Source organism: Rhododendron vialii, chromosome 8a (assembly GCF_030253575.1).
Source record: "Rhododendron vialii isolate Sample 1 chromosome 8a, ASM3025357v1".
NCBI classification, from domain to species: Eukaryota; Viridiplantae; Streptophyta; class Magnoliopsida; order Ericales; family Ericaceae; genus Rhododendron; species Rhododendron vialii.
Window position 1 is genome coordinate 30,765,101 of NC_080564.1, and position 27,980 is coordinate 30,793,080.

At 39.0% G+C, this 27,980-nt stretch overlaps 3 protein-coding genes and 1 long non-coding RNA gene across 6 annotated transcripts; 1 reads left to right on the forward strand and 3 right to left on the reverse strand.

Annotated features, from left to right (window-relative positions):
• Window positions 1-2,459: 2,459 nt before the first annotated feature.
• On the forward strand, window positions 2,460-7,752 carry LOC131335244 (uncharacterized). The gene is made up of 3 exons (XM_058370511.1): window positions 2,460-2,681; window positions 4,379-6,615; window positions 7,220-7,752. Exon 2 carries the CDS (start codon window positions 4,410-4,412, stop codon window positions 6,552-6,554), a length of 2,145 nt encoding a protein of 714 aa, XP_058226494.1. The 5' UTR covers window positions 2,460-2,681; window positions 4,379-4,409; the 3' UTR covers window positions 6,555-6,615; window positions 7,220-7,752.
• Window positions 7,753-9,465: 1,713 nt separating this feature from the next.
• Window positions 9,466-20,693, reverse strand: LOC131335245 (uncharacterized). 3 transcript variants are annotated; one of them, XM_058370513.1, is made up of 14 exons: window positions 20,442-20,693; window positions 20,242-20,346; window positions 20,066-20,132; window positions 19,766-19,876; window positions 18,293-18,488; window positions 16,786-16,871; window positions 16,304-16,499; window positions 16,019-16,130; window positions 14,015-14,142; window positions 13,628-13,834; window positions 13,374-13,483; window positions 11,738-11,867; window positions 11,283-11,432; window positions 9,466-10,052 (listed from the first exon to the last, which is right to left on the reverse strand). In XM_058370513.1, the coding sequence occupies exons 2-14, from the start codon at window positions 20,333-20,335 to the stop codon at window positions 9,831-9,833; spliced, it is 1,809 nt and encodes a 602-aa protein (XP_058226496.1). In that variant the 5' UTR covers window positions 20,336-20,346; window positions 20,442-20,693; the 3' UTR covers window positions 9,466-9,830. The 3 variants fall into 3 exon arrangements, with proteins under 3 accessions (XP_058226496.1, XP_058226497.1, XP_058226495.1); XM_058370514.1 differs by having other exon boundaries at window positions 9,466-10,049; window positions 20,442-20,686; XM_058370512.1 differs by having other exon boundaries at window positions 20,242-20,340; window positions 20,442-20,685.
• Window positions 10,441-11,271, reverse strand: LOC131335247 (uncharacterized). The gene is made up of 2 exons (XR_009202474.1): window positions 10,650-11,271; window positions 10,441-10,619 (listed from the first exon to the last, which is right to left on the reverse strand). It is a non-coding gene; the product is annotated as an uncharacterized LOC131335247 (long non-coding RNA).
• A 1,323-nt stretch (window positions 20,694-22,016) lies between the features above and the next one.
• On the reverse strand, window positions 22,017-27,881 carry LOC131335243 (uncharacterized). The gene is made up of 2 exons (XM_058370510.1): window positions 27,799-27,881; window positions 22,017-24,481 (listed from the first exon to the last, which is right to left on the reverse strand). The coding sequence occupies exon 2, from the start codon at window positions 24,474-24,476 to the stop codon at window positions 22,188-22,190; it is 2,289 nt and encodes a 762-aa protein (XP_058226493.1). The 5' UTR covers window positions 24,477-24,481; window positions 27,799-27,881; the 3' UTR covers window positions 22,017-22,187.
• Window positions 27,882-27,980: the final 99 nt, after the last annotated feature.

The window sequence follows — 27,980 nt, forward strand, 5'->3', positions numbered from 1 at the left end:
CTCCATATACATTGGAGGCGGAGGTTCGAACCTAACATTTTTGTGTTTTCATACTTGTAGTTAAAACGGTATGTTGATTGGTATACGAGATTGATCATAACTTCGTTATGTTCCAACTTTGTTCGCTTTGGGTTTCCGAAATCACCATCTTTAATCTCTCTCCCAACACGATCTCCAATAAATTTTCTCTTCAATTATTATTCTTATTTTTTATATATAATTTCACTTATTGTTAAAAAAACGTTCCTCAAAACCTTAATGATCAAGTACACGTGAATGCACATGCACATGTATCTCTTTCTGTAATAGCTTTGAGACTCCACAAAATGTTCTCACCTCTTATATCTGTTGGTCTTTCTCTGTCGACATCATTCTTTCACTCCCCCAAATCTCATCTATTTTTTATTTAAAAATGGTGGATGATTATTTGCCCAAAAAAATGGTAGATGATTGTGGAAGTAGCACCAACGGATCTTAGATTGTACCATTTGATACTAGCCTTTGTTGCAATTTGATTGCTTGCAAAACTAATTAACTAGAGAAAATTTGGAGGTATATTGCGAGAGAATGACCTGTCTCATTTAATTGCTTATTTTTTGAATTAAAGGTGGTATATTAGATTGTACCATTTAATTGCGAGAGAATGACATGCCTCGTAAAATGAAAAATAAGTATTTAAAAAATAAAAAACTTAACGGAACGATGCCTAACTAAGGATTATTGTATACCTCAATCGTGGTTTTTATGGGAGGTAAATTAAAGTAAATACTCCTCCGTTTCATATTAAGAGATCACTACGAAAAGTCGTGTTATTTTCAAATAAAAAAATAAACTACTTCCGTGTATAATTTTTAAAAAAATTTCACACTAAATTAAAGTACTAATCGAGATCTTTAATACGGTGCAAAAAAATTCAAAAAATTATACACGGAAGTAGTTGATTTTTTTATTTAAAAAATGGCAAGATAGAGAGCATGAGACTCTCAATATGGAACGGAGGGAGTATTAAAGTACGTGTGCATAAGGAATGAAAATGGAAAAATTCATAACTTCAACATTTTTCTGTTAACAATGTGAATCAATCTCTTTTCGGAATTGGGGAATAGTGTGTGCAGTGATGTGCGTAGCACCGTGCTGCGCACCTCCGAACCGTCGGATCTGACGGCTCGGAGGTGCGCAACACGATACTGCACCTCACTGCACAGGTGCACAACACCAACCCGAAGGGAAAAAAACCGTCGATCAATCTCAGGTGATTTTAAAAGAAAAAAAAAAAAGAATTTACTGGCACCATTTCTAATAGCGCAACGGCCCTAGTTCTCCCACTTCCTTCAGGCTTCAGGAAGTACCTACGTTGGCTTGGGGATGTAAACAAATCCGCTTTAACTCGTTTAGTGATCGAGTTGAGCTTTAGAATAGAATTTTGAATTGGCCAAGAATATTTCAAAGCTCGGTACAACTCAAAAACATAATTTGGCTCGTTTATATAGACTCATTTGTTTATGCTCGGCTCATTAACATCTGAGCTTAAGCTCTAAGTTTGTTTAGAAAATGTATCGAGCTCAAACACTACAAAACTCTATTTGCTTGGACTTGAATAGTTATAGCTCGACCTGGCTCCTAGGCTGGCACTATTAACCCGACCCGTCCAGCATCCTAAAACGGACTATAACTACATTGACCAATTTGCCCTTTCCTTTGACATCGTGTCACATTATGGTAGGTAACCGGAGGATTCAGCTCCAGTCTAGTTTCCCTGTCCAGTTCATGGTCTAGTTTTCGGGTCTTTGTGGCCCCATCTCATGCCCTTATTAATGATTGGAATCGTTTACTTTGTAGAACTTGTTGAGTTTGTCATCCATGCAAAATTTGCTTGATCAAACATCTGTAGATACATGATCGAAACAGATTTGTACAACAAAAACGAGATGAAAAAAAAATCAAAACTTGAATTTGCAATTTTTTTCTTTTACCAATTTATTTTGATCGTGTCAATGTTTGATTGAGCTAATTTTTTATTTAAATAACAAACTCGACGAGTTCTATAAAAAGAACGATTCCGATTATTATTGTAGGTTCGAAATGGGCCCAAAACTGCCATGAACTAGACACAAGAAACTGAACACGAACTGGATCCGTAATCAGAGAGAAATTTTTTGATATAGGGTGGTTACCACATGGTTGAGCCTACATGGTACCCAAGCAGCCCATCTGGATCGTCAAAAAATGTGTTAGACTGCCCAAATTGAAATCCTCTCCATCCTCTCACCCCACCACTCTCTCCAAATTCTAACCGTCCAAAACCCAAATGAATAACCTTGATGCGCCTAGTAAGTACCAAATGGTATCCATCCAACACTGAAAAATTTCTCGTAACCGGAGGTACTGTATGGAGTTCCCCATACAATTCCCACTGCCCACAGGGCCCCTCACACAAGCACAAACTTGAGAGAGGGTCACTTTTTTAGTCCTGGAAAGAACAAGTGACCCTCTCTCTTCCCCTCCTCTCTCTCCTCCAAAACCTGCCCCATTTCAACAGCAGACTGCATGCAAATGTTGTGTTATTTCGAGCCAAGCTTTTCTCCTCCTGCACAACTGTGGATCTCTATCTGTCACTGAACAATTGAAGCTCCCAAAAGGGAGATTTGGCATTTTTATCAGCAGTTGCAGTTTATTTTGAGGTACTGCCATTTTTCCTTCTTGTCCATTGTAGACTCTCTCTTAATTGCTGGAAAAAACAGGGGATAAACTGAGCTTTAATTAGCTCAAAGATTGAACTTTTGTGTATTTATTTTTCCCCTGGAGAAAGACCCAAATGACTACTACTGCTTTATTCAATTACCCATTTCTATCTTTACCCTAATAAGCCACTCACTTGCATTGTTTTCCCTTCCAGTGTGAATTCTATTTCTGGATCTGGGATTTAACGAGGGAAATGGGAGGCATGGAAAAGTGAAACGAAATTGGGAGAGAGAGAGAGAGAGAGAGAGAGAGAGAGAGAGAGAGAGAGAGAGAGAGGGGGGGGGGGCTTTTTCTATGGGTATTTAGTCATTCTTCCTATGGGTGTAAGGAGTTTTTTGGTTGAAGGGTGCCTGTTCAATGTTTTATTGTCAATCAAACAAAAGCAAGAAATTTAAGCTCTCATTTCATTTCATTGTCCTTGCATCTTTTGGCTATGTATATTTGTAGATTTCAAGTGAAGAGATTTTTGGGATTTTTTTGTTTTGGGTAATCCGGAACTGATCCCATCAATGCAACCTTAGGTCGCATGCCCGCAAGAACGGGCATGGAGTTTTAACATTGGGTGGGCGAACATTAGATTTTTGTTTGCCACATGGGAAAGGTGATATCAATTTTTGTCAATACATATTACAAAAGAAGTATCAAAAAAAGATTTCGTAGATATTTTCAATAACCTATATGACTACAAAAACGTAGCCATATATAATACGGTTCAAGCAATTTTGTGCATCTATATTCTTTCCAAAAGGTAAAATATTGAACCTGTGTTAAGTTTTTGTTATTGCCATATACTATCTTGGAATGACGATATTCAATTGTTGAAAAAAACCTTAGATGGGCACGGGCCGCTGTTAGATTTTTTTTAAAAAAAATGTTGGGCAGGCAAACTTATATAATTGTGATTTTTTTTTTGTGAAAAACTACTACAATTCTAGTGAAACTTTGGTTTGGCGGTCGTCTGGGCTCACTTGCCCCTTGGTTCGTCCTTACGCACCATAAATTGGATTCCCTTGCCACAGCTATTTCGCACATGCTTTTGCTTGTGGGGAGGGTTGGCCCAAAAGATTTTGCTTTTTGGGTCGAACTAGAGACTTGTATTTGTAAGACACTTAGCTCCGTTTTTCCCACCACTTGAGCTAACCCTTTGGTTCCTTAGATTCGACATTATTTTTTAATGAACTTGAAATGACACATGCTCAAGTTTAGGTTTGATAGTTTAAAACTTTGGATACACATGTTGGCATCGAGTTTGAGAGCTTTATTGTTAGGGAATTGAAACGCGCACTAAAAAGAGTGATTTAAAGCCTCACAAGATCCCAAATACGTCGCTTTTACCTCTAATTCATCTTTCATTCTAGCTTCAGAAACCATCAATAGTTTTGCGGAATTTTATTCCTCATTGTTCTCATAACGACCAACCAAGATAGAATTTCTATTTCCATTTTTATTTGTTTTCTGTTCCTCATGTCTGGGTTCTATTTTTCTACCTTCGTGTGGAATGCCTTGCAAGCATATCTATTTGTTTGTTTATTTTTCTAATTTATTTCAACATTGTGAATTATGAGTTGTATTCTGTGAAAGCCTAGAGGTTGGCCCTTATTTCCGTATGCTAAGTCTGGAAGTTTTGTGAAAACAGCTATTGAATCAAATTGAAGGAGAAGTGAGAGATGTATAATAAAGCTGAGGCCCTTCAAGAAAAAGAAGTTGCTGAAAAGTTAATTAACGCTGCAGATTATGTTAGTGCTAGAGACAGATTAATAAAAGCCCAGCAGCTTTTCCCATCACTTGATCACATTGTTGGTATGTTAACTGTTTGTGACGTTCTCTCGGCTTCCAAAACCAAAATTCCAGGATACGACATTGACTACTACTGGATTCTACGTCTTATGCCCTCATGCAATTTCACTGACATAAACTGTCGTCACCAGAAGCTACACAAATCGATGATTCCTATCAAAAACAAGTTTCCGGGCACTGAGTTAGCACTTAAACTCATAGAGGACGCCTTTTCTGTACTTTCTGATGCAGACAAGCGTTCAGCATTTGATTCCAAGCGTAAAAGTAGTTGGGAAGGTTATGAATCAGTTAATGAAGATTCAGCACTCGATTGTGGCGTATCTAATAGGGAGGCGGTCATTTCTGCTCAAATCTCTTCTGGGTATGGTAAGGTTTCTTCTGGTGAAATTTCAGAAGGAAAAAAATGGAATGTGGAAGATTGGGCACCTTTGCTACATGTAAATAGCCTTGAAGAACCCAGTGCATGTTCTTCTACTGTGAATTCTGAGGGAAATACTTTGGAGGAGATTGACATGCCAGTGGATGATGAAGAAGATTTGAACTGGTTTGATCATGAATTTTACAACTTTGGGTGCACTAGAACGCTAGAGTGTTTCGAAACCGGGCAAATATGGGCAGCAGCTCAATACCAGTCTGACGAGCCTCAAAATCGTCGTTATGCGCAAATTAATGCCGTTCTTACATCTACTGTTGTAGTTACATGGTTGAAACCAGTTCCCATTAGTGATGGAGAGAGAAGATGGTGCGATGCAGGTTTGCCTGTTGCTTCTGGACCCTTCCATATGGACTTAGAGAACAGTGAAAAGGTGATCTCCCCAACGGCATTTTCCTACATTTGCACTTGGGTTCGTGGAATAACTGAGGAACAGTTTGAGATTTACCCCAAAAAAGGTGAAGTTTGGGCACTATACGAGGATTGGGACCTTGATGAATGGTCCTATAATCGGGAAACAGTCAAGGGATGCAAATTCAAGTTAGTTGAATTCCTCTCCGATTTTTCCAAGTATTTGGGGGCCGACATTGCGCATTTGGTGAAGGCAGATGGTTTCAACAACATTTTTCAGAGAATAAGGAGTGAAGGGAATCACGTCATTCTTCACATCTCTCCAAACAATTTGTACATGTTATCTCACAGGGTTCCAGAATATAGATTTACAGGTGGAGAGATTGATGGAGTTATAGAAGGAATGCTCGAGCTTGACCAGTTGGCCTTGCCAAATGAAACAGTAAATGATATTTACAGCCAAACTACGTCGAAGGTGGAAAATTCAGACAGTTCTAATAAATCGGACTGTTCGAATTTCAATGCTGGACAGGTTCCCTCCCTTTCTTCTTTGAAGCCATATCCAGACAGCAAAATATTAGGTCCGAATTGGTCACCAAATGATTTTATAGCAGGTCAGGTGTGGGCTGTGTATGATGAAAAGGATTTGCCCCGGCATTACACACAAATCAACACCGTGATCTCAAGTAATCAAGTACGTGTTACATATCTAGAACCTCAACCCATTTTGGATTATGAGTTCGCCTGGAAAAAAGAAAGACTCCCCGTTGTCTGTGGAGTATATGGAGCTACTGGACCAAATGTGAACCTAGATAGATCACACTTCTCCCATTTGGTTAGATGCCAACGTAGCACAACAAATCCAATCTACAAAGTCTACCCCGTGAAGGGCGAGATATGGGCGATGTACAAAAACTGGAATAACAAGTGGAAACAATTTCAATATGAAAACGCCGAATTTGATTTTGTTGAAATTTTGTCAGATCTTTCGGAAGGGAGTGGAATGAGGATAGCAAAGCTGGTAGAGGTGGAGGGTTGTCTGACTTTCTTCCAGAGGCAACAATTGGATGGGTTTGACCTGTCTCGTGTGGTTTTGCAATCGGAGGTGGTTGGGTTCTCTCACCGAATTCCTGCTTTCAGAGTGCCGGGTATTGGACAGCACGGCATCCCAGAAAGTTCTTGGCATTTGGAACCCAATGCTCTGCCCTGCAAGCGCGAGTCTGAAGCTTGAAACTTCAGAGAACCTGTGATTGTGCAATATGCATTGTTGACACTTGTTTCATCAACTGAAGGTGCGAAAATAAACATCACTTTGTTTTCCTCTAATTTTGCAACAGAGCTAGTGATTGAGACCACCCCATGGAACATTCCCGTCGTTGTCTCTTTTTGGCAAGTACAGAAAGACTTAAAAAAGATTATTTGATAACCAAGTACAGAGAGGGGACACCTGCACGGCATGACAAGGGGACACACCATTTTTCTAATAGTCAGGACACGGACATGTTGGAGACGCTTTCCAAAATATATTTACACTATAGACATATGTCATGAATTTATATAAAAGAGGAAAACACTATTTCTATCAGATTCGGGCGAAAGACACAAATAGTATTAACATTATGAAGATACAAATGATTAGTCTCTGGAAAAGCGTTCATGGAAATTCTGTCTCTGGGCCTGTTTTACTAATTGCATTTTGAGTCTTGACCTCCAAATGTTTCCTTAACATGTCTCCTGCGTGTCCGACTAAAGGTATATAACGAAAAAACTGGACACGTGTTCAAAGCGTGTTGTGTCCGATACAGATACATGAGGCCGGTCTACATGTTTATGCTTCTGTAACCACTTCTCAAACTCCTCTAGGACTCATTATACCTGAGATTGTCCCCAATGCAGGTACCCAGTAAAGCTAAACACTGAAGAGAAGCTTGCGTGGCAACTGCGGATCAGCTGGCTATGGAGGATGGCTGCAAAATGAAGCAGGAGTCTGGATATTGGCATACAATGTGAAGCTAGGGGGAGGAAACGAGTTTGGGGGCAGAGCTTTGGTTGCATTTATGGAGAACTTTGCGCTATATTTGATAGTAGAAGCTGATTCAGAAGTTACAGTCGACAACAATTGAAAGAGGGTCCGAGATGTGGCTGCTCCATTTGACATATCCAGTCAGGTTTCGACATTGCGGTAATGGCATTGGAGAGGGTGTTGAGGCTCTCCTGTGTCTTTCTTTCTATTGTACCCCAGATTTTTTTTCCCCGGAACCAACGTAAAGATCGGAAACCATGCAGTCTTCGTGAATTTTAGAAGTCGGCTTTTCTTGTCAATGAGATCCCCTGAACCCCTAGACAGTTCCATTGACACCCTCTTTCTGCGTTGCGAATCTTTTCATCCTTACAGTTTCTTTTGAAAACAAAAAAGAACAAGAAGAAGAGAGAAGCTGATCGTACGAATGGTTTCTATCTACCGAGGGAGGCAATGCTCTTTTGGTTCCATCTTTCAGCCTGTTTGATTACTGTTTCCCGAACCAGTTCCGAGAGCACTTTACAAAAACCTATTTTGAAAACTCACGACTTGTTTCAAAAAGTATTGTTTCCGGGCCCAAATGGTTTCAGAGAATTTGAGAAACTCCTTTTGATATATATATATATATTCCCTTGAAAGGTGTTTCTTTGCCAACAGAAGGAATTTTGTGAAAATTTTCTTGGAAAAAAAGTACGGCAAAACAATTTTGCAAAAGCATACTTTTGGAATTTCGAACCTAATGCTTCACTTTGCAACCTTAAAAACACCATCAATTTGGACGGCATTGTATGGTCCTTCATCATTGTTGGGTTTTTTTCATCAAAAGCAAATGATTACGTTAATGAAAACCCTTCCGGTACTTACAAAGATTTTCATCCGATTCATCATTGTTGGGTTTTTTTCATCAAAAGCAAATGGTTACGTTAATGAAAACCCTTCCGGTACTTACAAAGATTTTCATCCGAAAACAGAGACTTTCCGGTACTTAACAAAGATTTTCATCCGAAAACAGAGACTAATAAACTTTGATACATCCACCAAGCAAATGATAAACAGATTACATCAAAAAGAAAAACTTGTGTCTAAATATCTATGCCGAGTCTCTTCAGATGAAAACCGAAACAAGTTTGGTAATAGTGGAGTCAGAGATAAAGAAAGTAATTCCCCTAGGGAAGGCATAGATTTAAAGCAAAGATTACCATAAGCACCAATGGAAATCCGATAAAAAATAAAAAATAAAAAGGGGGGGGGGGGGGGGGGGGGGGGAAATAAAAAAACCCCACTACATCAAGAACCATCCAATCTATCATTGGCAGATCTACCCCGACCACGGTCACAAACCACTGATCTCCGATGACCTTGGGCCGCTAAACATTACCACGGCCACAAACGACAACCCACCAACAACCACGCGTTGGACGATAGAGTAGGATCAGAGAAGGAGAGGCAGGCGGAGGCTGATGGCTAGGGGAGGAGGTTGGGAAGTGATGGAGGAGGAAGAAAACTCTTAGATTTGAGATTGAGAGAGGAGAACAATCAGAGAGTGAAGCCCCACACAGGGGTGATGGAAAACCTTGGGGAGGGCGGGGAAGGAAGAGAAACCAAAGCGACAGCTAGGGTTTTCAAATGTTAAGAGAGAGACGCTCTGGGTAGGGAGAACCTTTTTTTTTTTAACTCAGATGATGTTATCCAATACAAATTGAAGGTCGCAGTTGGTATTAAGTACAGAATTGCATACGATGATACGGGGAAGGCCCCACCGCCCTCAATGGGCACGACTCGCTCGTAAAACCTCACATAAGGCCTCTAGAAGAGGCTATATCAAGAGTTATACTAACTCAAGGTATGTTATCAGATAATACAAGGCTTCACTGTACTTAAAGATAGTCATATAATGAGTTCACCTCGTAGAGACATATACTCTATCTCTTACTATAACTGTACTAGTACTGGACCAGTAACTCCTACCATAAGAGAAAAAGGGCACAGAATCGCATATGCAAATGCGTTGAGCTATGAATCTATACCAAGGGAGAACAAAACCATCCTCTCACAATATGGTTGCAGTTGTATCTTAGCAATGGCTAAATTGGTCATGGAAACAAGACACAAAAGAAGAAAGTAAGGTTTAAATCACAAGCAGGCTGCCATTCAAAACCAAAACATAAGGAATCAAATCAATTCCGCCATCCCTAATCTGACATTCTCATTTCCAACTCAAATGTCTCTATAATAAAGAGTGGGAAAACTTAGGGCCATCCCATATGATTCCCACGTCAAAACCTTTGATGCGTAGGTAAGCCAAAATTGTCAATTTCATAAAATAGTCACCCATATTTACGCCAAACATGAATCCAAAAAGACTGATGGCAGGATTCAGCGATCTTTATGCATGGGCAAAGCATAAACTACAAAGAAAAAAATTGAACAAATCTCGAGTAAGGACGATGAGACAACCCATGAATCCAATACCACCAACAGAGGTTGTCACCGCCACAGCCGACCTATGAAGCCCTTCTTTTCTTTCTTCATCCTGTTTTCAAGAGATGGGAATTCCATCGTATTGTATGCCAGGTCCAACACAATTGGATTGCGAGGGATAGCTTGGAATGCTGGTGGGAAGGCTTCAATTCGAGGAAGTCCTTTCGTATTCAAGTCGCCAACTGCTGATTCATAGGTGTCCAATTTTTCAGTGAGATATTTTTCCTGCTGAGAAATTTGAACACAGATGAGCAGTGTCAGAATTTACGCGACTAAACTATTTATAACAAATGAAAATAACAAATACATTCTAGTCATAACAATACCAACAAAATTGTTTAGATACCCTACCCAAGAAAAGCCCGGCTAAATACCCTCTTAGAGCACCTTGCCTCTTCAAAAAAAAACTTAAGAATGAAAATCCTTTGTAAAGCTATACTCAGAGGGAGGGCGCAACAAAAGGTGTTTGACTCAAAGAAACAGTAAATTGTAATGATCACAACAATAATGACAAATGAATGCAAAACACAGAAACAACCAGAAATAGACATAATAATTGCTCAAACCAATGAGCAGAGACAGGTGTACCTTTTTTTTTTTTTTTTTTTTGCTATGTCAATTTGATTGACTTTTGGCTTTTTTCAAATATGGAAATTTCCATTAGGTGTATTATTTCCTCTATCTTGACCATTACTAAAGAACACTTGATAGAGGTTAAAACACACAAAAAATCAGTCATAGCGATTGCTCATAAAACAAACTACGGGTAAGTCATCTAGAAGAATACTATGAAATCTTTCCCAAAAAAAAAGAATACTATGAAACCAATAATTTTAATGGAGAAGAATTCACTCAATAATACCAAAATACTCAAGACCTGTAGCATATTCAGATGAATTGTGGTTGTCGAGGCAGAGTGATGGTAGCTAGCTCTTGATAGTTAACTCCAGAGAGTAGGTTCAATTAACAACTACCAGATTTTTGGTGAATAAGTATACTTGATCATTAGGATCACCAAACTAAGTCAATATTGTCACAATGTCTACATGGGCTACCATACGCACAAGCTAAATTACAGGAGACTGGGAAAGAGCAATTCGCTGCACAGAAACGAAGCATATATAGATTGGTCTGCATCCACTTTTTTGGTTCAAAAGCAAACGAACATAAGCCAGGCTTGTGCCTTTTCAATGCTCAGAACTGAACTTCTGAAATATCTTTGGCTGTTTGCATAATACTAGCCAACTGTTAGGATTTTCCAAATGGCCCCTTCGTATTTGCAATAAGCCTAGAAAAAACACGCAACGTCCATGCATGATTGTTGCCGTGAAGTCATCCAATTATCAGAGTAAGTTTTAGTCAGTACAATTAGTTGGAGAAGTAGCAACTCAAAATACCAATGTAAAACTTGATTTATTTCCTCAGGAAATCCAGAAGAAAAGCAAAGCTATATGGTACCTTTTTATCAGCTCCAGATAATGATATTGTAGAGATCTTTTTTGAGAGAATCTCTGGAGCCTTCTCCTCCTCCATGATTCCTGTTGCATGCTCTATGCAGCTGTTAGACCTACTGTCATCATATAGCATCTTCAACTCCTTCATCATTGCCTGTTACAGGAGAGCAAAGCAAGGTGGGTTGGAGGCCAAAACAGAGCAATATTTGGATTTCTCATGTTTTTAGTATCAGCACACTGGTAGTCCTTTATGAAACTTGTACAACGTTATGTTGACTAAGACCTAAAGCAAACAGGAGAATTGTTGTGGTATGAACTTAAGATTGTCGATGTCAGTTGTATGACAAGTAGCTGCATCTATGTTCATTTGCTTACCCAAAAAAGAGAAGCATGCAAGTTGGAGCAAATTTAGGGGTCTTCTCTAAGCAAAGCAGTCACCAATACAAAAATTAAACACACCTGATCACAAGTAGTCAGACTTTGAAGTTTTTTAAGGGTATCAGAAGCTAGAGAGCCAGCACGGCAGTATAATGCATATGCTTCTGTCCTCTTTCCAGCTGAACTGTAGGATTTAGCCAAGTAAAAGCACCTGTGAAAAGATTGTGAATTTGTGAGGCCTTCAATAATTACCTTCTGAGAAAACTACAGTAAAAAGGACCATAAGGCCATAAAAAATGATTCGCAATAATACCATCAACCCTGACCCTGAAGTTAGGATGATAGTGAAGCAAGATCTGAGACCTCTACATAGTTCAATATCTTTCAATTGATTAGTGAAAGCTGAAGCAAGTGACATGCAAATGTGCAATTAATTTCTTATTGTGACGTATTTAAATCTCCTTTTCTTATGGTGGAGGTGGGGCTAGGGTTAGTTGGATTTCAAATCAAACTAAATTGCGAGTGATCTTCACATTATCCGTCTGCTTCGAACTTTGTTTTAGGCATAGTGTCGAATGTCCACACATGCAGGCAGAAAAGAGGACATGAAAATATTGTTGAATACTTTGAGAGCATACCAAAACCCAACAGCCGTGGACAGCACGAAGACCTAATATTTTCCAAACACGGACTCAATGGCGATGCCACCACCAAAACCACCAGTATATTAAGGTGCTTCAATCAAAGAATATGACGACAAGCAACAAGACCTCACTGAAACAACTGACGTGGAGAATGCAACATGAATGAATATTGGCCACAGCAATGCATATGTTCTAAATCATGCGTTATAACGCATAATGGTTCTACGGGTGGAATGTGGCCTATGTTCAGAAACAAGAAAATTCGAGCATAAGGGTGAAAATCATGATGTTGACATTTATAAGGAAGAAGAAACTAAGAATGAAGACAAGGGAGAAGATTAAGATTTCAAGCAAGATAATCCTTGCATTCAGAACCAAAACCAATATCATATGATAATGAAACAGATATTTTTCAATCTAACGGCCAAACAAATAGAGGGTGTGGCAAATTGTATTTAAGAAAGTAGGTGATGCATTGATACAAAAATTAAGTCCCCATATGAAGGAATTGTGAAAACAGCAAAATATAGATGGTGTACACGTTTTATCCGAATAGACCCAACCTCTCCATTATAATAGATTACATATATTTTCGATCACCAGGTAAACGGCATCAGCCAACTACCAGACAATACGTAAGATTGTCTTCTCAGAAAACAGGAATAGGTCACACCAGATTCACTAGCTGGGTCAAGACAACATTCAAAACACAACGATATGAGCAAAAAAAGATGGGAAGAACTTACACACAAACATATATGCGTATGACTCTATGAATAGCATTCCAAACCAGTTATAGGTGCTCCACTAAGCCTTCTTAAAAAACAAGTACTTTTTTTCAATTTTCAAACTTAAAAATAATGTATTTATGAAAATAATTTTTCAATTTTTTTTGCACCATTCAAAAGATCTCATCGAGATCTATCAAACAAGATCCATATTGTACAAAAAATTATTTCAGTAAGTCCATTTTTAAGCTTGAAAATTGCAAATAAGTACTTATTTTTAAGAAGGTTTAGTGGAACACTTAACACTTCTACAACAAAAAATTATGGACTTAATAGGAAGCAAACCTCTCTGCTCGGAAAACCAAAGTTTTGAGTGCACATTCTTCTGCAAATGCCAATTCTTCTGATTTTCTATCTCTTCCAGAACTAACCAAATCTGAAAGATCAGCTGTATTCTGCAAAAAGTAAGAACAAGTATCCAAACCTGTGTTGTCAGACATAATAAAGGCTACTAGTACTGTTGCTGCAATTTCAAGTATCCCACGATGAATAGGAAATGTTAAGAATAGACAGAAAATACAGAGCAAGTAGTTCTTCACCTGCAACAACAGATCATATAACCTCACAAGCTCCTCAGGCTTGGTGACTTTCTCAATTTTGTCGTCACGGGACTTAGAAAGTTTGCTTTTGGCTATGGTCACCAATAACTGGTTCCGTTCAATGGTCCGCTGTCCTAAAACAGCACCAATAGCTTTATCAAGCCCACTTAAATCATCTTTCATGTTTTCAGAATTGCCTGCAGTGACCTAAAACAAAAGAATGCCACAATCAATTAAAATAATACACATTAACTGAAAATAACCTGAACTTATCAAAGAAGTCCTATAATTCAGATAGAAGTTATAGAACAAAGCCAACTGAAGATAGAAAAAAAAAAAAAAAAACAAAGAAGTATGCTGCTGCATTTAGTTACGAAGACTCCATACCAAGTCATTTCGAATGCAACTCCTCGCTTCATGATATGCGGCAAAGATTTTGTCAAAGATGACCAGTCTTTTCTCTGCTGGAAGGGAGTCTCCTGTAGGACCATGAAGATCTTTCTCCAAATCCTGAGCTGATCAAATTTTTCATGTCATGAAGAAAAGCTTGAGATGGGGTTCCAAAATCTAAAAGTATAAAAGATATGGAAACAAAAGTCAAGCATAGGATGAGGATAAACAAGGCAAATTATACATATCTCAAGAGCATAAGGCAAGATTTCTAAATAGGAAATTAGGAGAAGAAAACAACCAAAGAGGACTACAAGCTCTACCTTCCCTAATTTATAACCGAAAATAAGCCCACCTCTTCTAAGAATAAAAATCAAAGATCGTTTGGCCATCTTAAGACCACAAAAGATCCCTTAGCAATCTTAAGAGTTAAGACCACCAAAGATTCAATGCCAACCTTGTCAATTTTGTTGAAAGCCATATGAAAAAACATTATGTCAACCTTGTCAATTTTGTTGAAAGCCATATGAAAAAACATTGCTCTGCTCTAACCTATGAAAATTTGTTGTATGTAGACCAAACAACATGAGCCTTTTTCATAACAATCGTTGTTAAGAGGTAAGTAGACCAAACAAAATTAACACCCTTTGTTGAAAAGCGGCACATGTATGAGAGTAGGGCAGAGGAAAAAAAACTGTGAAACCGACAACCCCACTGACCCGAATGGTTTCGATCTGTTTTGAAGCTTGTTTCAGTTGGTTGCGGGTTATTTTTTTTGGAAAGCCGGGTGTCGGGTCGGATAGCGGGTCTGATTATTTTTAATCCGTAGAACCCGAACTGACCAATGGTATAACGGGAGAATACATGTCCAGTCAACTCATCTGACTCACCATCTTTAGAAGATGCAAAATATTTTATTTCCTCTCTCCTCTCAAGCCCCCCGAAAGTGGCACAGAGCGGCACACCGGAAAAACCCAGATTGTGCACAGCAACTACTAATTATTTCTTCTCTCTCTCCAAACTTCTTGCCCACATTCTTCCTCCACAAGCCGTTGACGGCGTTCCCCGTTCATGGCTTACCCACTCCAGCCATGAAGCCACCCCAGATTTATATTTTTCTTTCAATGACACGATAAAAATTTCTGGCATGGACAAGAATAGTCAACCCGAACTACCCGACCGAAACCAACCGTAAACCGAGTAATCCGATTTTTTAGGCTCCAACTTCCAAAGGATCCACGGTGTGAGATCGGGTGACTCATTCTTCAACCCGAGATGATAGGGTCAGTTGACGGGTGGGCTTCAAACCCGACCCGGACTGACCCGTGTTCACCCCTATTAATGTGAGTATCACCTTGCTTTCAGCAATGAGCTAATAATATCTCCTCTCCAATTCATGCATCTTCCATTCTTTACCTTACAAACTAGTCAAAAAGTTTCCTTGATATTCAATCAGCAAAGAAAAACCATGTGTAGTGAATTTTGAACCATAAATCTTTTCTCTGGAAAACCGAGTGAGATATACCGCAAGCTTGTGTTTGTGGAGCATCAGCTAATACATTGCGTTTAAGTTTGACACCAAGTTTGTATTCCCCATCTGAATTGAATCATGATATTCTGCAAGTATTCCTAATTAGCATGCCTTTCAAGTCAATATCTCCGGAAACTAAGTCTTCAAGCAGTGTGGAACTCTTCCAGCATCAGAAGTGTGCTCCAAATTAATCAACTAGACGTGCCATGAAACATTACATGAGAGTTGGAGAAATTGGTGGAAAGGAGAATAGGAACAAAAGAGAGCGTGGGGGTACAACACATGAACACATAGCAACGTCCCATCAGACAATGGGGTAGCTATAATCACATGTCCAGTATGGCAGTATGTTTATGCAGGACAAAGAACAAAGTTAAGAGACATGTAAGACCTTACTAGACAAGTCTTTGATCATAGAACTATAGATTAATGCCCTTTTATTTCCTTACGAAAAGAGAACAATAACTAACCTTTCAATATTGAAACCCGTGTCTTCGCATTAGAAATAGGGAATTTATGACCAAGCCAATGAAATTCTGTCATAGATGCAGCCTGCTGAGATCTTGCCTCATCCATAACAGCCTGCAAATTGAGATAACACAATACAGGAGATGAATGGCATGAAACGAATGTGTAAACATTATTTTCTAGTTTTTCAGATAAGAAGCAAATATCAGTCAATCACTGCTCTTACGGCAGCCATAAATAAACCTGGATAAAGCATTCATGGCTTAAGCTTCAAAACCAAAGCTTACTTCTAGTTTAGCTTTGAAAAGATCCAATGCAGGTCCTTCCATTTCACCAATGTGCATCAGTTCAGAAGTTGGTATTTTTGACTCCCCAATTTTGTGTAGACAGTAACGTATACTTGGTTCTAATTCCTCAACACGCTCACGGCACAAAACCTGATTCTCTAGGTCCCCATATTTCCCAAGTTCCTCGTAGACAGCCCTGTTAGATAAATGAAGTTAGGCACTAACTAATCATTACCTACTAAAAGAATTGAGAGAACTTCCAGATAGAAACAGCAATCTAAAAGATCAATTGAGAAGTGGAAGAAAGATTTTGGAGAAGCCCCCAAAACATGCAAAAAGGATATGCCAGTAAATTAAAAGACAAAATATTTAACCTGATTTCTAGTTTTCTTTCCCTTTGTCCTTTCCAAATAGATTTTACACAGTCGCCTCATTTCACATTATAAAGCAGCAAAAGTTAGATGTTAGGGGTTGGGAAGTACCTGGCATTCTTGAAACTCTTTAATGCCACGTCCCAATTTTGATCTTGCTCAAACAACAAATTCCCTCTCATATAAGAGGCATAGGCCTGCAAATTGGGGATCAGCAGTTTTTCAATACAAACTGAAAAATCTCATGCTTGATTAGTTAAGTAGGAAGTGGTACTAAAAATTGAATGAGGCAAATCAAAGCTCCCAAACTACTAAAGAATTTCAAATCCCATTGTCAAAATTCATGGAATTAGATAACGTAATGATGTGCACACACTTCTGCATAGGGCTGTCCATGGATCCGACCCGACCCGAAACTGAGGCAATTGACGGATTTGATCAGCCATTCGGGTCGGATTCGGGTTGATTTGGTCGGATTTTGCATTTAGTCGGCCGGGTGTCAGATGCACCAGATAATTTTTTTGGGTCACCAAACCCGACCGACATACGTATATATAAAGAAAAAATCCCTAATTTCCCATTTCATCCACTCGTCTGGCACTCGCCTCCCTCACGCAGACACACACGAACTCACCTCTCGGCTCTCTCTCTCTCTCTCTCTCTCTCTCTCTCTCTCTCGATCTCTCTCTCCTCCCAAATGCCCGCCATCACACCCTCCGCCAGCTGCTTCCCCACCACTCCTCCGCCGGCTACGGCGGCATCTCCACCTCGTCCAAAACGACATCCTCGTCACTGTTGTTCCCAACAGTCAACGGTCGAGAAGGAGAAGAACGAAGGTTGAAGGAGATGAACAAAGGTTCGCAATTGTTTATTGTCCTTTGGCCCACTGTAATTTTTGAATCAAAATTTTGATTTTCAGAAGAAAAAAAAAGTTTGTAGATTTGTGATTGACTGATTGTAATCGTGATTTTGTAATTGCTGTGAATCGTGATTGTGATCTGGCCTGTGATTTCTTCTAGATCTGTGATTGAGTTTGTGATTTCGCACAACCTGACAATCCGTCCGAACCTGACCCGAACAAGTTAAAACTCGGTTCGGTTGGAACCCGATAGGGGTTTCGGTCGGGCTCGGGTGGACAATTATTCAATCCGACTACATGCGGGTCGGGTTGGACCCGACCCGAACCTGAAAAAAATCCGACCGTGGACAGCCCTACTTCTACACACACAAACACAAAATAATCTCCAGAAACAATTTTCCACAGTCCCTGTATTTTACAGGCATGTATAATAGCCTAACTCACCTTAAAGTACTCAACACGAAATTCTTACTATTTTCTAGTAGCATTCTCATGAGTAATATTATGGGTGAAACTGTATGAGTGACTTAATTGGTACTGTCAGTCTGTCATAGTAACCAAATGTCATAGCTTAAATTCTCAAAAGAGACCCCTAACCACCTAAACATGAGAAGTCCTACTAGAAGAATGAGAATTGCAGAGTTCACAATGTAAGCAACAATCTCACATGACATCTCTTACCTACGATAATGAAGATGAAAGTTAATACTATAACATTTAATTGCAACAATACACATACTACTGAATTAAAACGGTCACCTCGGCTTCTAAAGATGTTCTGGAATCTCCCTTGATTGCACACAATTCTGAAAAAAGAGCAGCCCATTTTACTGCCTTCCTCAACCTACCAATCAGGTAGGTCCGTTGGCAAGCATTTGGACCATCTGGCAGCTGTCTTTTCTCCATGGCATGGCTCCAAGCTCTTTCTGCCGTATAAAGAACCACATGGAGAAACCTATACGATATGCCATGAGTCATGACTATTAGGATTACAGTTCTAATTGCTATAGATCGCCACCAAAAAAATTGAAAGCTTTGGCATATGTGTACCACTTTACCTGTTTAGTTAACTACGTTCAAAAATCTCAAAATGCACAAGGAAAGACATGTACTTAATAGATCATCTGATCTTTAAAAAAGGTTTTTTCTCCCCCTTTTAGCTGCAGAAAGAGCACTTGCACCCTGACACTGTATAGTGTATAGCATACAAAACCAAAAAGCATACCAACTACCGTTACGGCGTTAAGCTTTAACATCAAAAGGAACATGAAATTTTCCAAGGATTGAGAGCTGACTTTAATTTTCAAGACAACAATGGAACTAAGCTTCTCAAAAACACAAATTAATCTTGCAAATGCATGTAGATAAAAATTTAAGTTGCGGAGCAACACGTGTAACAAAAACATGCCACTTTTATAGTTTTATGATTGAAAAAGTACAAGCATATCTTTTCTTCTTCTTCTCCCCTTTCTTGTTTCCCATTAAATCAATAGCCAATTACAAAGTTGAAAATTTTATAATGAAGGAGATGTGACACCAAACAGGCACGCTGAAAGAGAGAGATAGGGAGAGCTAGCTTTAAGACAACATCAGTTCCAAGCCAACTGGATCCCACAAACCATCTCAGCTTGCAATCTAGGTGATAGAGCTGCCATAAGGTTTCTGCAGGATATAACTAGAATATCGTTGCAGGCTAGAATCAACATTAACGCCACTATTTTATTCTGGTTGAAAGCATGTCTTCAATCAAGTAATACAAGTAAATGCCGTCAATAGATTACAAGGATTTTCAAAAAATGCCACAAAGAAGTGAAAGAACAAAAGAATTACCATTCATGACTTATCTTGTATTAGCACTAATTATGGTACCCTATCATTCACCAGATCATCAAGATGTCTCAAAAAAGGTACAACATGCTAAAAATATCCACACAATCAGTTGTAAAAAATGTCCAGAAATGGAACGAGACCAATTAAAAAAAAAGCAAGGGAGGTTCAAAATTGGAATAAGAATAGATCCCACATACGCATATACATGACGTATCAAGTGACTATAAACATAGTTTAAAGCAACAAATTAACAAGGTCGCCTCAATTTAGCATTATCCATAAACAATTTCATCCATCCCAGTTTAGAATAACTACAGTGAGTGAAAGTATAACAAATATTCCAAAATACACCTCCCTCATTTTAAGGAAAAAGTTCTACACGCAAGATATCTGAAAACACACCTCACTTCAGTGACCGTAGGCGCAGTTATGGCTTTCTTGGTGTACTTGCCACGCCCGTGTGTGAACTTCAATGACTTGTACAATCTCCTTAGTCGAGCAGTACAATACCTCCTGAAATTCCGATCCATTTACCTCGTCAAATTTCATCTTGCCTTTGCCAATCTCCACAACCTAAAGCTAAATTACGCCTCAATGTACAACGTCCACATGCATACGCTCTCGCATCATATGAACGCAGGTATATTACATTCATATATACATACATGCATGCAAACATACAAATATATGTATATCGCGTACCGGTAGCGAGTGTAATCACCAAAACGCAATCCATGCTGCATCTGAGAAGATTTCAAGAGTTGCAACACTGCGCACCAGAGTGGATTCAATTAGTTATGCAAAAAAAGCACACATTAATCGAAATTCTCGTATAATAACAGATATACACGCAGATAGAAAGAGATGATGGGTTAAACCGTTAATTGAGAACTTAGGGTTACTGATCTGATCAGAGCCATTAGGTCTCGACTCGTCAATTTCCATCGCCGCCACATCCTTTTCCTTCCCCATCAATCCTGATACTAAAAAAATAATAATAATTTTGCGAGATTTATGACGTAGGTGCTATGAATATGTAACGGAGATGAATGTATGAGATCGGTTCAGAAGGAAATACCTGGATTCCGGTCTCCGAAGTGTTTTCCGGTGGCTTCGAAACGGCGCCGTGTGCGACGGCGGCGGCGTCTTCAGACCTTCTACGTTGAGGAGGATGGATGGATTCTCCAGACTCGGGGTCCCTGCGGCGAGGGCAACGCGCTGCAATTTGTATCTGTAGCGCCAGAAAACGACCCCGTTTTGTTGGCAAGTTACGCAAACCCGTCGCCTTTTCTCCTCTCTCTCTCTCTCTCTCTCGCGCCCTCTCAGTTTTATGGAAGTTGTGGGGCTACGCTGAAGTGTCACACAAATGATTCGTTTTTTTTAATAATTGTTTGAGTAGTTTCGTAAAAAATCAATTTAATGGGACAATTGCATGTAGTTGGCCAATCATTTAATTTTTTTATTGGTTGGCCAATCATTTAATCTTTTATTTAAAATTTAAAATCTTGAATATTGAATGAATTTTGAATAAAAGTTAAACAATTTGGTATTCGGTATTTCCTTGATCAAAACACCACATATATTGTAAAACTTGCTGATAAGAGGACTTACTAAAAAATTATCTTGATTAAACATCGCTAGGTATCGAAACAGTTCATAGTTTTAAAATAATTTTTGCGTTTTGATACATATCGAAACAGTTCAACCAAATACCAAATTCTAAATGAAAATGCAATTGTTTTCCTGTGGCTTCTAAGCGGCGACAGCGGCGTCTTCAGACCACCTACGTTTGAGAAGGATGGATGGATTCTCCACAGTTTCCACTCTCACACACTCTACAATGGAAAACCGAAAAATATATGGTGCTGAATCTAAGCGGGTCGGGGGAAAAGAATCTAAGCCGGTCAAGTAATCCGAGTATGTAATAACCCAAAAAAAAAGGGGTCATCTGAGCATGCATCTAGTCTCATGTAATCCTTCGAAATGTCCTGCGCTCCCGTTTTCAATCATTACACCATGCTATCGCTCTCAATTCTAGCTCTCATAAATTTTGATAAATTTGAATAGATTGAGATTTGTTACAAATACGCTTTCACGCTAGCACCTCCGCACCAGCTCACGCTTGCAAATTATGTGACTTAAATCTAGCCATCTACTAGTCCGCCACGGTGCCACCAGTTTTTATGTTGGGCCGGAAAATAAATATGGTTCTTCCTTGGAAACACAAGAAACGCAAGAAAACTTCAAAAGCATCAGAACTCGAAACCCAAACTATTCTCTTAGTTGGTCTCTTTCGCAAAACAATTCCGTTGTATACAAAATGCTTTTCCTGTGAAAAGAACAACTGGTAATATAACCTGACCATAATTACCTTCCCTTTCAGTACAGATTCGATCGCTTCGAACACAATTGGAACTACCCAAAAATGACAGTAAACAAAATCTGGGTTTATGGTTTTGACAACTGCGTTACGGCACTTGATTGATGATATCCATGCTGTTGATTCCAATTCATGCAAACTTCCCGTATAACAATATTAGTTCTGTAGAAAAACAGAAAAAGATTACACAATCAACAGAATCTGTAGAATCTTTTTTTTCCTTATAAACTGCAGTATACCAGACAGTCACATGGAAAAACAAAAGACTCCATATGGAAATGTTGTTTCAATCAAATGATGCACAAGTTCATGTAATCCAAATGTAAACAAGCACCAAAGCCTAAGACCAAAAACAGTTCCAACCAAAACATATAGCAACCGAAAACTGACGAAAACCGTTTTCCTGTAGAGTACTCATTTACTGCACCTACATTATTTCCCACACTAAAATGGAGTTAATTGAGAAGGTATTGCAGATAGCTCAAGCTTCCATCTCCCATCCTGCATCTCACTCTCGTCTCCGTTAATCCTTTCGCCCGGTACTTGATGCGAGAACTGCACCATCTGTTTCATCAGAATAGTCTTCACCAGCAAAAATCCCTTAACAAAATGCCTTTGGAACAAAACCCTCGAACTACACACCTCAAACAAAGGAGCAACATTTACTCCCAGCTCTTGATCGAAAGGCGCGATTACCTCCACCATCTGATATTCCCTTTGCTCCGTCCCACTGTCATTGTACACAGCCCACACCTCACCTCTTTGGGGAATGATTTTGTAAAATGACCTGTGCCTTTTGTTTTCACCCTCCATTATGACCTGGTGTGAGAACTCTTCAACATCTCTTAAAGTCGCCACCTTTTCTGCCCGAAAAGTTCCACACGAGATGGGTAAGTTCTTATCCACCCACTCCATCTCATCCTCCGATATTGGGTGTGGTTTCAACATCATAACCTCAACCTTAAGTTCATGGGGTAATGTATTGGATACAATACCGTATGAGCAAGGCATATGATCCGGGCCTTCGTACAAAGCCCATATCTGTCCTCGTAAAAACTTGCTACAATCTTTCTTCTCCACTTCTTGATCATTTTCTTTGGGATCTTCTGATAGAGCTGCATTTTTGCTTGCATTAAGGGAAACCACTAACGGGTCCAAAAACAGACGCCCCTCTTCTGTTTTGCTGCTACCGATGATTTTGTATTTTTGAATCCGATGTGAAAAGCTATATAACTGATCTCTAAGGATGGAAACAGGTACCTGATTTTCAGAAGCATTTTTGTGCTTCCAAAAGCTAGAATCCCCTGCATATACCAAATGTGAAACCTGAAAGCCCTCGTTTCCATTGAAGTCAGTGAGGATTTCAACAAAATCATAGTCAAAATATTGCTCATTTGGGCTTCTCTCTGGGTCACAGCTCCATTGCATTTGCCAATCTTTGTAAATCCCCCATACCTCACCTTTTTTAGGGTAAATTTCAAAATTCTCAGTTCCTGCATCCCAGTTACACTGAATTGGATGTGAGAACATGGCATGATCCACGAACAAGACACTTTTCTTCCGCCTGAAGTTTCCACAGGCAATAGGTAGCCCCGCCTTGTACCACTTCTTTTCATTTTCACTAGTGGGACAAGGTTCTAGCCAAGTCATAACCTCTCTACCAGATGATGTACATTCTAATAAGGCGTATCTACGAGGTAATCCTTCGCGATCATCATATAATGCCCAAACACTATTGTCTTTGAGTTTCTCCTTCATCATCATGCTCTTGAAATCAAGAACTTTCAAAAGAAGCAACCGATCATCGATTTTTGGATCCATTGTATCGATGGAATTACCAACGCGGAGTGGAAGTGCAGCAGGATCCAGTTCAAAGCAACCGTGGATGAGAGAATCTTGTGCATTAAATATTCGGAAAGATGGGACTTGATGAGAAAACCAGTCCAGTTGATTCGGGCCTATTTGTAGAGAAACTTCAACTCTGTCCTTCACTTGTCGCTTGTATAAACTTCGGTACCCACCTTCGACTTTGACCAGATAAACAGCCCTCAACCCATTTTCAGAATCCTTAAGGATCTCGACCAGGTCATAGACCTGCAATCTGGGAGAAGAAACTCTGCTGCCGTCCTTGTAAATGGCCCAAACTTGACCTTTCCTAGGGGATATATGGTAGGAAAATCTGTTCCTTCTGTATCGCAATTGATGAGAAGCTCTATGAGAGAAGGAATAACGACTGACATCTAGACCCTTTGAGTAGAGGGTAAAGTTTCCACAAACAGGTCGAAACCAACTGGTTTCTGTGGAATTCTGCTCCCCATTGTGTTTCAATAACGTTACATACGCAGCATGGGTACCTTGTGAAAAGACAGAATCGGTGTTTTGTGAAATGAGGTCAATCTTAACATATCGACGAGGCATCCCATAGTCGTCATAAATTGCCCAAATTTGTCCTTTCAAAATCTTATTCGGTAAGCGATCATTATCAAAAGTGTGAAAATCATTTTCCATCCCAGAACTAGCAACGTCATTCTCATTTCCAGCAATGTGGGTGAAATCTTCATCGGAATCAATATCGATTGGTGGACTCATGTCTTCTTCACCCGCTTCAATTGGAGCACTAGTATCTTTAGCATGTGGCATTATCAGTTCTGACTTTTTTGGCCTTTTCTTCCGGTAGATATCACTTCTTTCCTGGTTATCTAAGATTCTTCTGCCTCTCAAGTTGTACACCATTGTGGCTAAACAGTCAAAAAAATGTGTATCAGTCTCTAAAGCCTGTTTTAGCTGCAAGAAATGGCTTTGTATATCAATCACTCTTCAAAATAGTAGGTAAAAATGTTTTTGATGATGCACCGACACAAGTCACAAGCAGCGGAAACCTAAATTTCTAAAACGCAAAAACTACATGAACTGAGTGTCAGCTAATTTCCAACTTCATGCATGGCTAGCTTTTGCAAATGAAGATATTGGCAAGTTTAGCATCAAAACTAAGCAAACAGTCAATATGTAGTCCAAAAACAAGTGAATTTCATCAACGCACTTCTCCATCTGAACGCGTTGGGTTTGATGGTTAAAGGAATTAATCCTCCACATGGTACTTAAGAAAATCACAATATGTCTTCCTTAAAAGAAAAAGAAAATTAAGAACATCATAATGAATAGGAAAGCACAACGCATTGGGTAACTCGAATTCTCTTCCGTGACATGAGAATTTGAGCCAAAATAGAGGAAAAGAATACATGTTATTTTATTACTGAACAGTTTAAGGAAATGAGATCAACAATCAACATCTCCCTTCTTGGTTTGGTTTCCTGATAAAAACTAATAGCCATAGTCCTCCATTATCTTTATTGTCTTAAATGTTAAAGCAAGATCATGTATCACAGTACTTTGATATTATTGATTAAAATTGGGTAGATATACAAGAATGGAACAAATTCAAAGATGGAAAATCGGGCACACATAGACAGTAGCTGAACATCTGAAAAGGAGGATGCCAGTGGTAAGTGCTCACGGGGAATTGATGTGGCGAATATAAGTTCCTTATTTTAAAAAGAAACTACATAGGCTCTTAAGGTGATATTGAAACTTGAAACTCTAATATAAATTCTACAGCAAAAAAAAAAATCTGAAAATCAGAGTGTTTAATTTTAAATGCCAAATAAAGCATTCAAATTTCAAGGACTATCATGTCTGCTACATGATAGCAAGTATCAAGCATCAGTAATATGAAAAAGAGAACATTACTTTCCGAAAACAACTTCTGTTGCTATGGAAGTTCTTCGTGTTTCTAGAGTAAAGAATGCTAATTTCGAACTGCATGACAGATTTTGTTCTCATTAAAACTTTTCCAGCAAGCGGTTTTTTCATGAAAATCTTTCAAGAAGACACCACCAGGATCAGATATTAAAGAGGTGGCATGAATATAGTGCAATAAGGTTTGCTTTGCAAATGTATCAGTAACAGCTTTATTACTCTCCATTTAAAGTATCATAAGAGATTACCTGTTATTTCCATTATTGGTAGTTGGACACAGAATATCTACGTTAGAGCTAAAGCAAAGCCTATGGTCTCTACCTTCTAAGTCTAAGCAAAAGTGCCCTCGTGAGGTTGTTCCTTTCACAAGGAAAATAATTAATAATCTTTCAAACTGTTGCATCCCAAGGAATTCTGTACCCACAGTAGTCAGTACAGACCGTTCCAAAATCCTTTGCACTTCTACTGATGCCTCCCATTTTCTTTAACTTATGTTCATATAAAAATCTTTGTCATACTAGATATGCACGTCATAAGCTTATTTGGTAGTGAACTCGCTAAGAGAGCAATGCTTAGGTTGAGCATACCAATAATTTAGAAATTAAGACGGGTTGGAGAGATCAGAACAATCCCAGCAGCAGAGGGACTTGGAGCTCAGTGGGGGCACCTGCTTCCACTAAATTGTTGGAAAGTAATTTTTCTCGCGCTTATGAATAGCCCCTTTTAATCACTTTGATACCTTTCTGTATCTCGTTCTTCCGATTCTTATTTCGAACATTAGAGTGACTCCAATGTATTGGCCAAATGAGATGCAAAGTACCAAAACTAGCCACCACCAATTTTCAACGCTTTCCAAATCATGATAAAACAGGCTGACAAATTTTGAAAAGGGCCAAACCATTGGCCATATTTGGCATTTTGCTTGGCAATCTTCTTACATTCTCTCAACTTAAATTTGGTTTGCATGAAGAAAATTAAAAACATAATGTTCCTTTCATCGGAGAAAAATTTCCAACTTTTAGTGTTTCGAGTCACGTGGCATGCCATAATTTGACTTTGGCATGCTTTATTATGCATTAAACATTGTTTTAGGCTCAATTGGCTAAAACAAGAAGCATATAGTGAAGAAGCTTTCAAAACATGAAAACTCATCTGGTCTATTGTCGTAGTTCGTATTTAGTATAACTATATGTTAACAATGTTAATTTTGTTCTTCTGTTAAATGACATACATTATTTTATCATCTTATCGATATTTATTGTCCAAAATACTTTCCCCCACTTATCTTATCTCCTGGCTCCTACACTGGAACGTATGATAGATTTTGTGTTTGAAGGTCATCGCCAATCCCATAGTCATAATACTTTCACATGCTTTGCCCCCTTATTGATGAAACTACCGCCACAAGTAAGAGGGTGTGTTCAATGCGTAAATGATAAAGTTACCTACCTCTATAATAAGCTACACGTAAGGAGGCGAGTTTGGTATGTTATAGACAAAAAAAAGACCCTCTCTTTAACAACTTAAACTTGGCACATGAATCAGTTATCAATAAATTAACAGTTAGAAAGGCGGCAACTTCATCATCTTTTCCTCACTTCTGTTCTCCTAACAATGATCAATGTTGTCTTCCAATGTGATCACGATTCCTAATGCGCCTAAACTTCCTCTATCTCTATAACTAGCTCTTCTTTCATAATAACTGGGAGCCCGGCAGCACCTTGACTAATCCCAGATTCCCAAGACCTGAAATTAATGACCAGGTAAACTTCCATGACCCCGAGGGTTTCTTTGCTGCTAGTGGTTAGACTGTCGAACCAACAAGCTTGGGAGTGTATGCCCTACCTGTTATTATGCTCACGCTCGACCAACTCCTTAGGTGATCTCACACAACTACAACTAGATGATCATCATCCATCAGTCATATCACCCGAATGTCCACCATCACAGGGATTTTTTAAAAGCATGCAATTAAACAATAGTCAGTTTTTTGATCTGTTCAAATCACATTGGTTGGAATTCAAGGGAACCCCAAGAAAATGATCAGTCTTTGAACAAATGAGAAATCCAAAGTACACACATATGGTCAGATACACAACAGCAAGTAAAGATCTTGTTCGTTTTGGGTTTCGAGGGAGGGTTTTTTAAAGAGATGATTGGAGAGAGATAAATAGCGAAAATTTATCGAGCGTGTGATCAGGGTTTGGAGTCCCCGAACGAACAAGGTCATGTGTGTACATAATGCATAAACAAACAATCGAGAATTTGAACAAATAAAGGAGAAGAAAATCAATGAAACCTTGCTAATTGCTATCAATTGAGTTGTTCGGATGAGTTTGATGGCGAGAGCTTTCGATTCTTGGAATTGTTTTTACAACTCACTTTTTACTAGTGTGGTATATATATGTGGTGAATGAAGGGAAGTACAGAGGTGGGCCCCGCATTTCTGATTAACCAAAACGGAAAGTGCCAAAAGTGCCT

Bases quoted from the DNA above. Each gene is read 5' to 3' on its own strand.
- LOC131335244 (XM_058370511.1), top strand. From the start codon at position 4,410: ATGTATAATAAAGCTGAGGCCCTTCAAGAAAAAGAAGTTGCTGAAAAG.
- LOC131335245 (XM_058370513.1), bottom strand. From the start codon at position 20,335: ATGGGGAAGGAAAAGGATGTGGCGGCGATGGAAATTGACGAGTCGAGA. The intron at 14,143-16,018 runs GTTAGTTATTGT...AAATTTGATCAG, and splicing joins ACGGGTTTCAATATTGAAAG to CTCAGGATTTGGAGAAAGAT. The intron at 13,484-13,627 runs GTGAAGAACTAC...TACTTTTTGCAG, and splicing joins TATATGATCTGTTGTTGCAG to AATACAGCTGATCTTTCAGA.
- LOC131335243 (XM_058370510.1), bottom strand. From the start codon at position 24,476: ATGGTGTACAACTTGAGAGGCAGAAGAATCTTAGATAACCAGGAAAGA.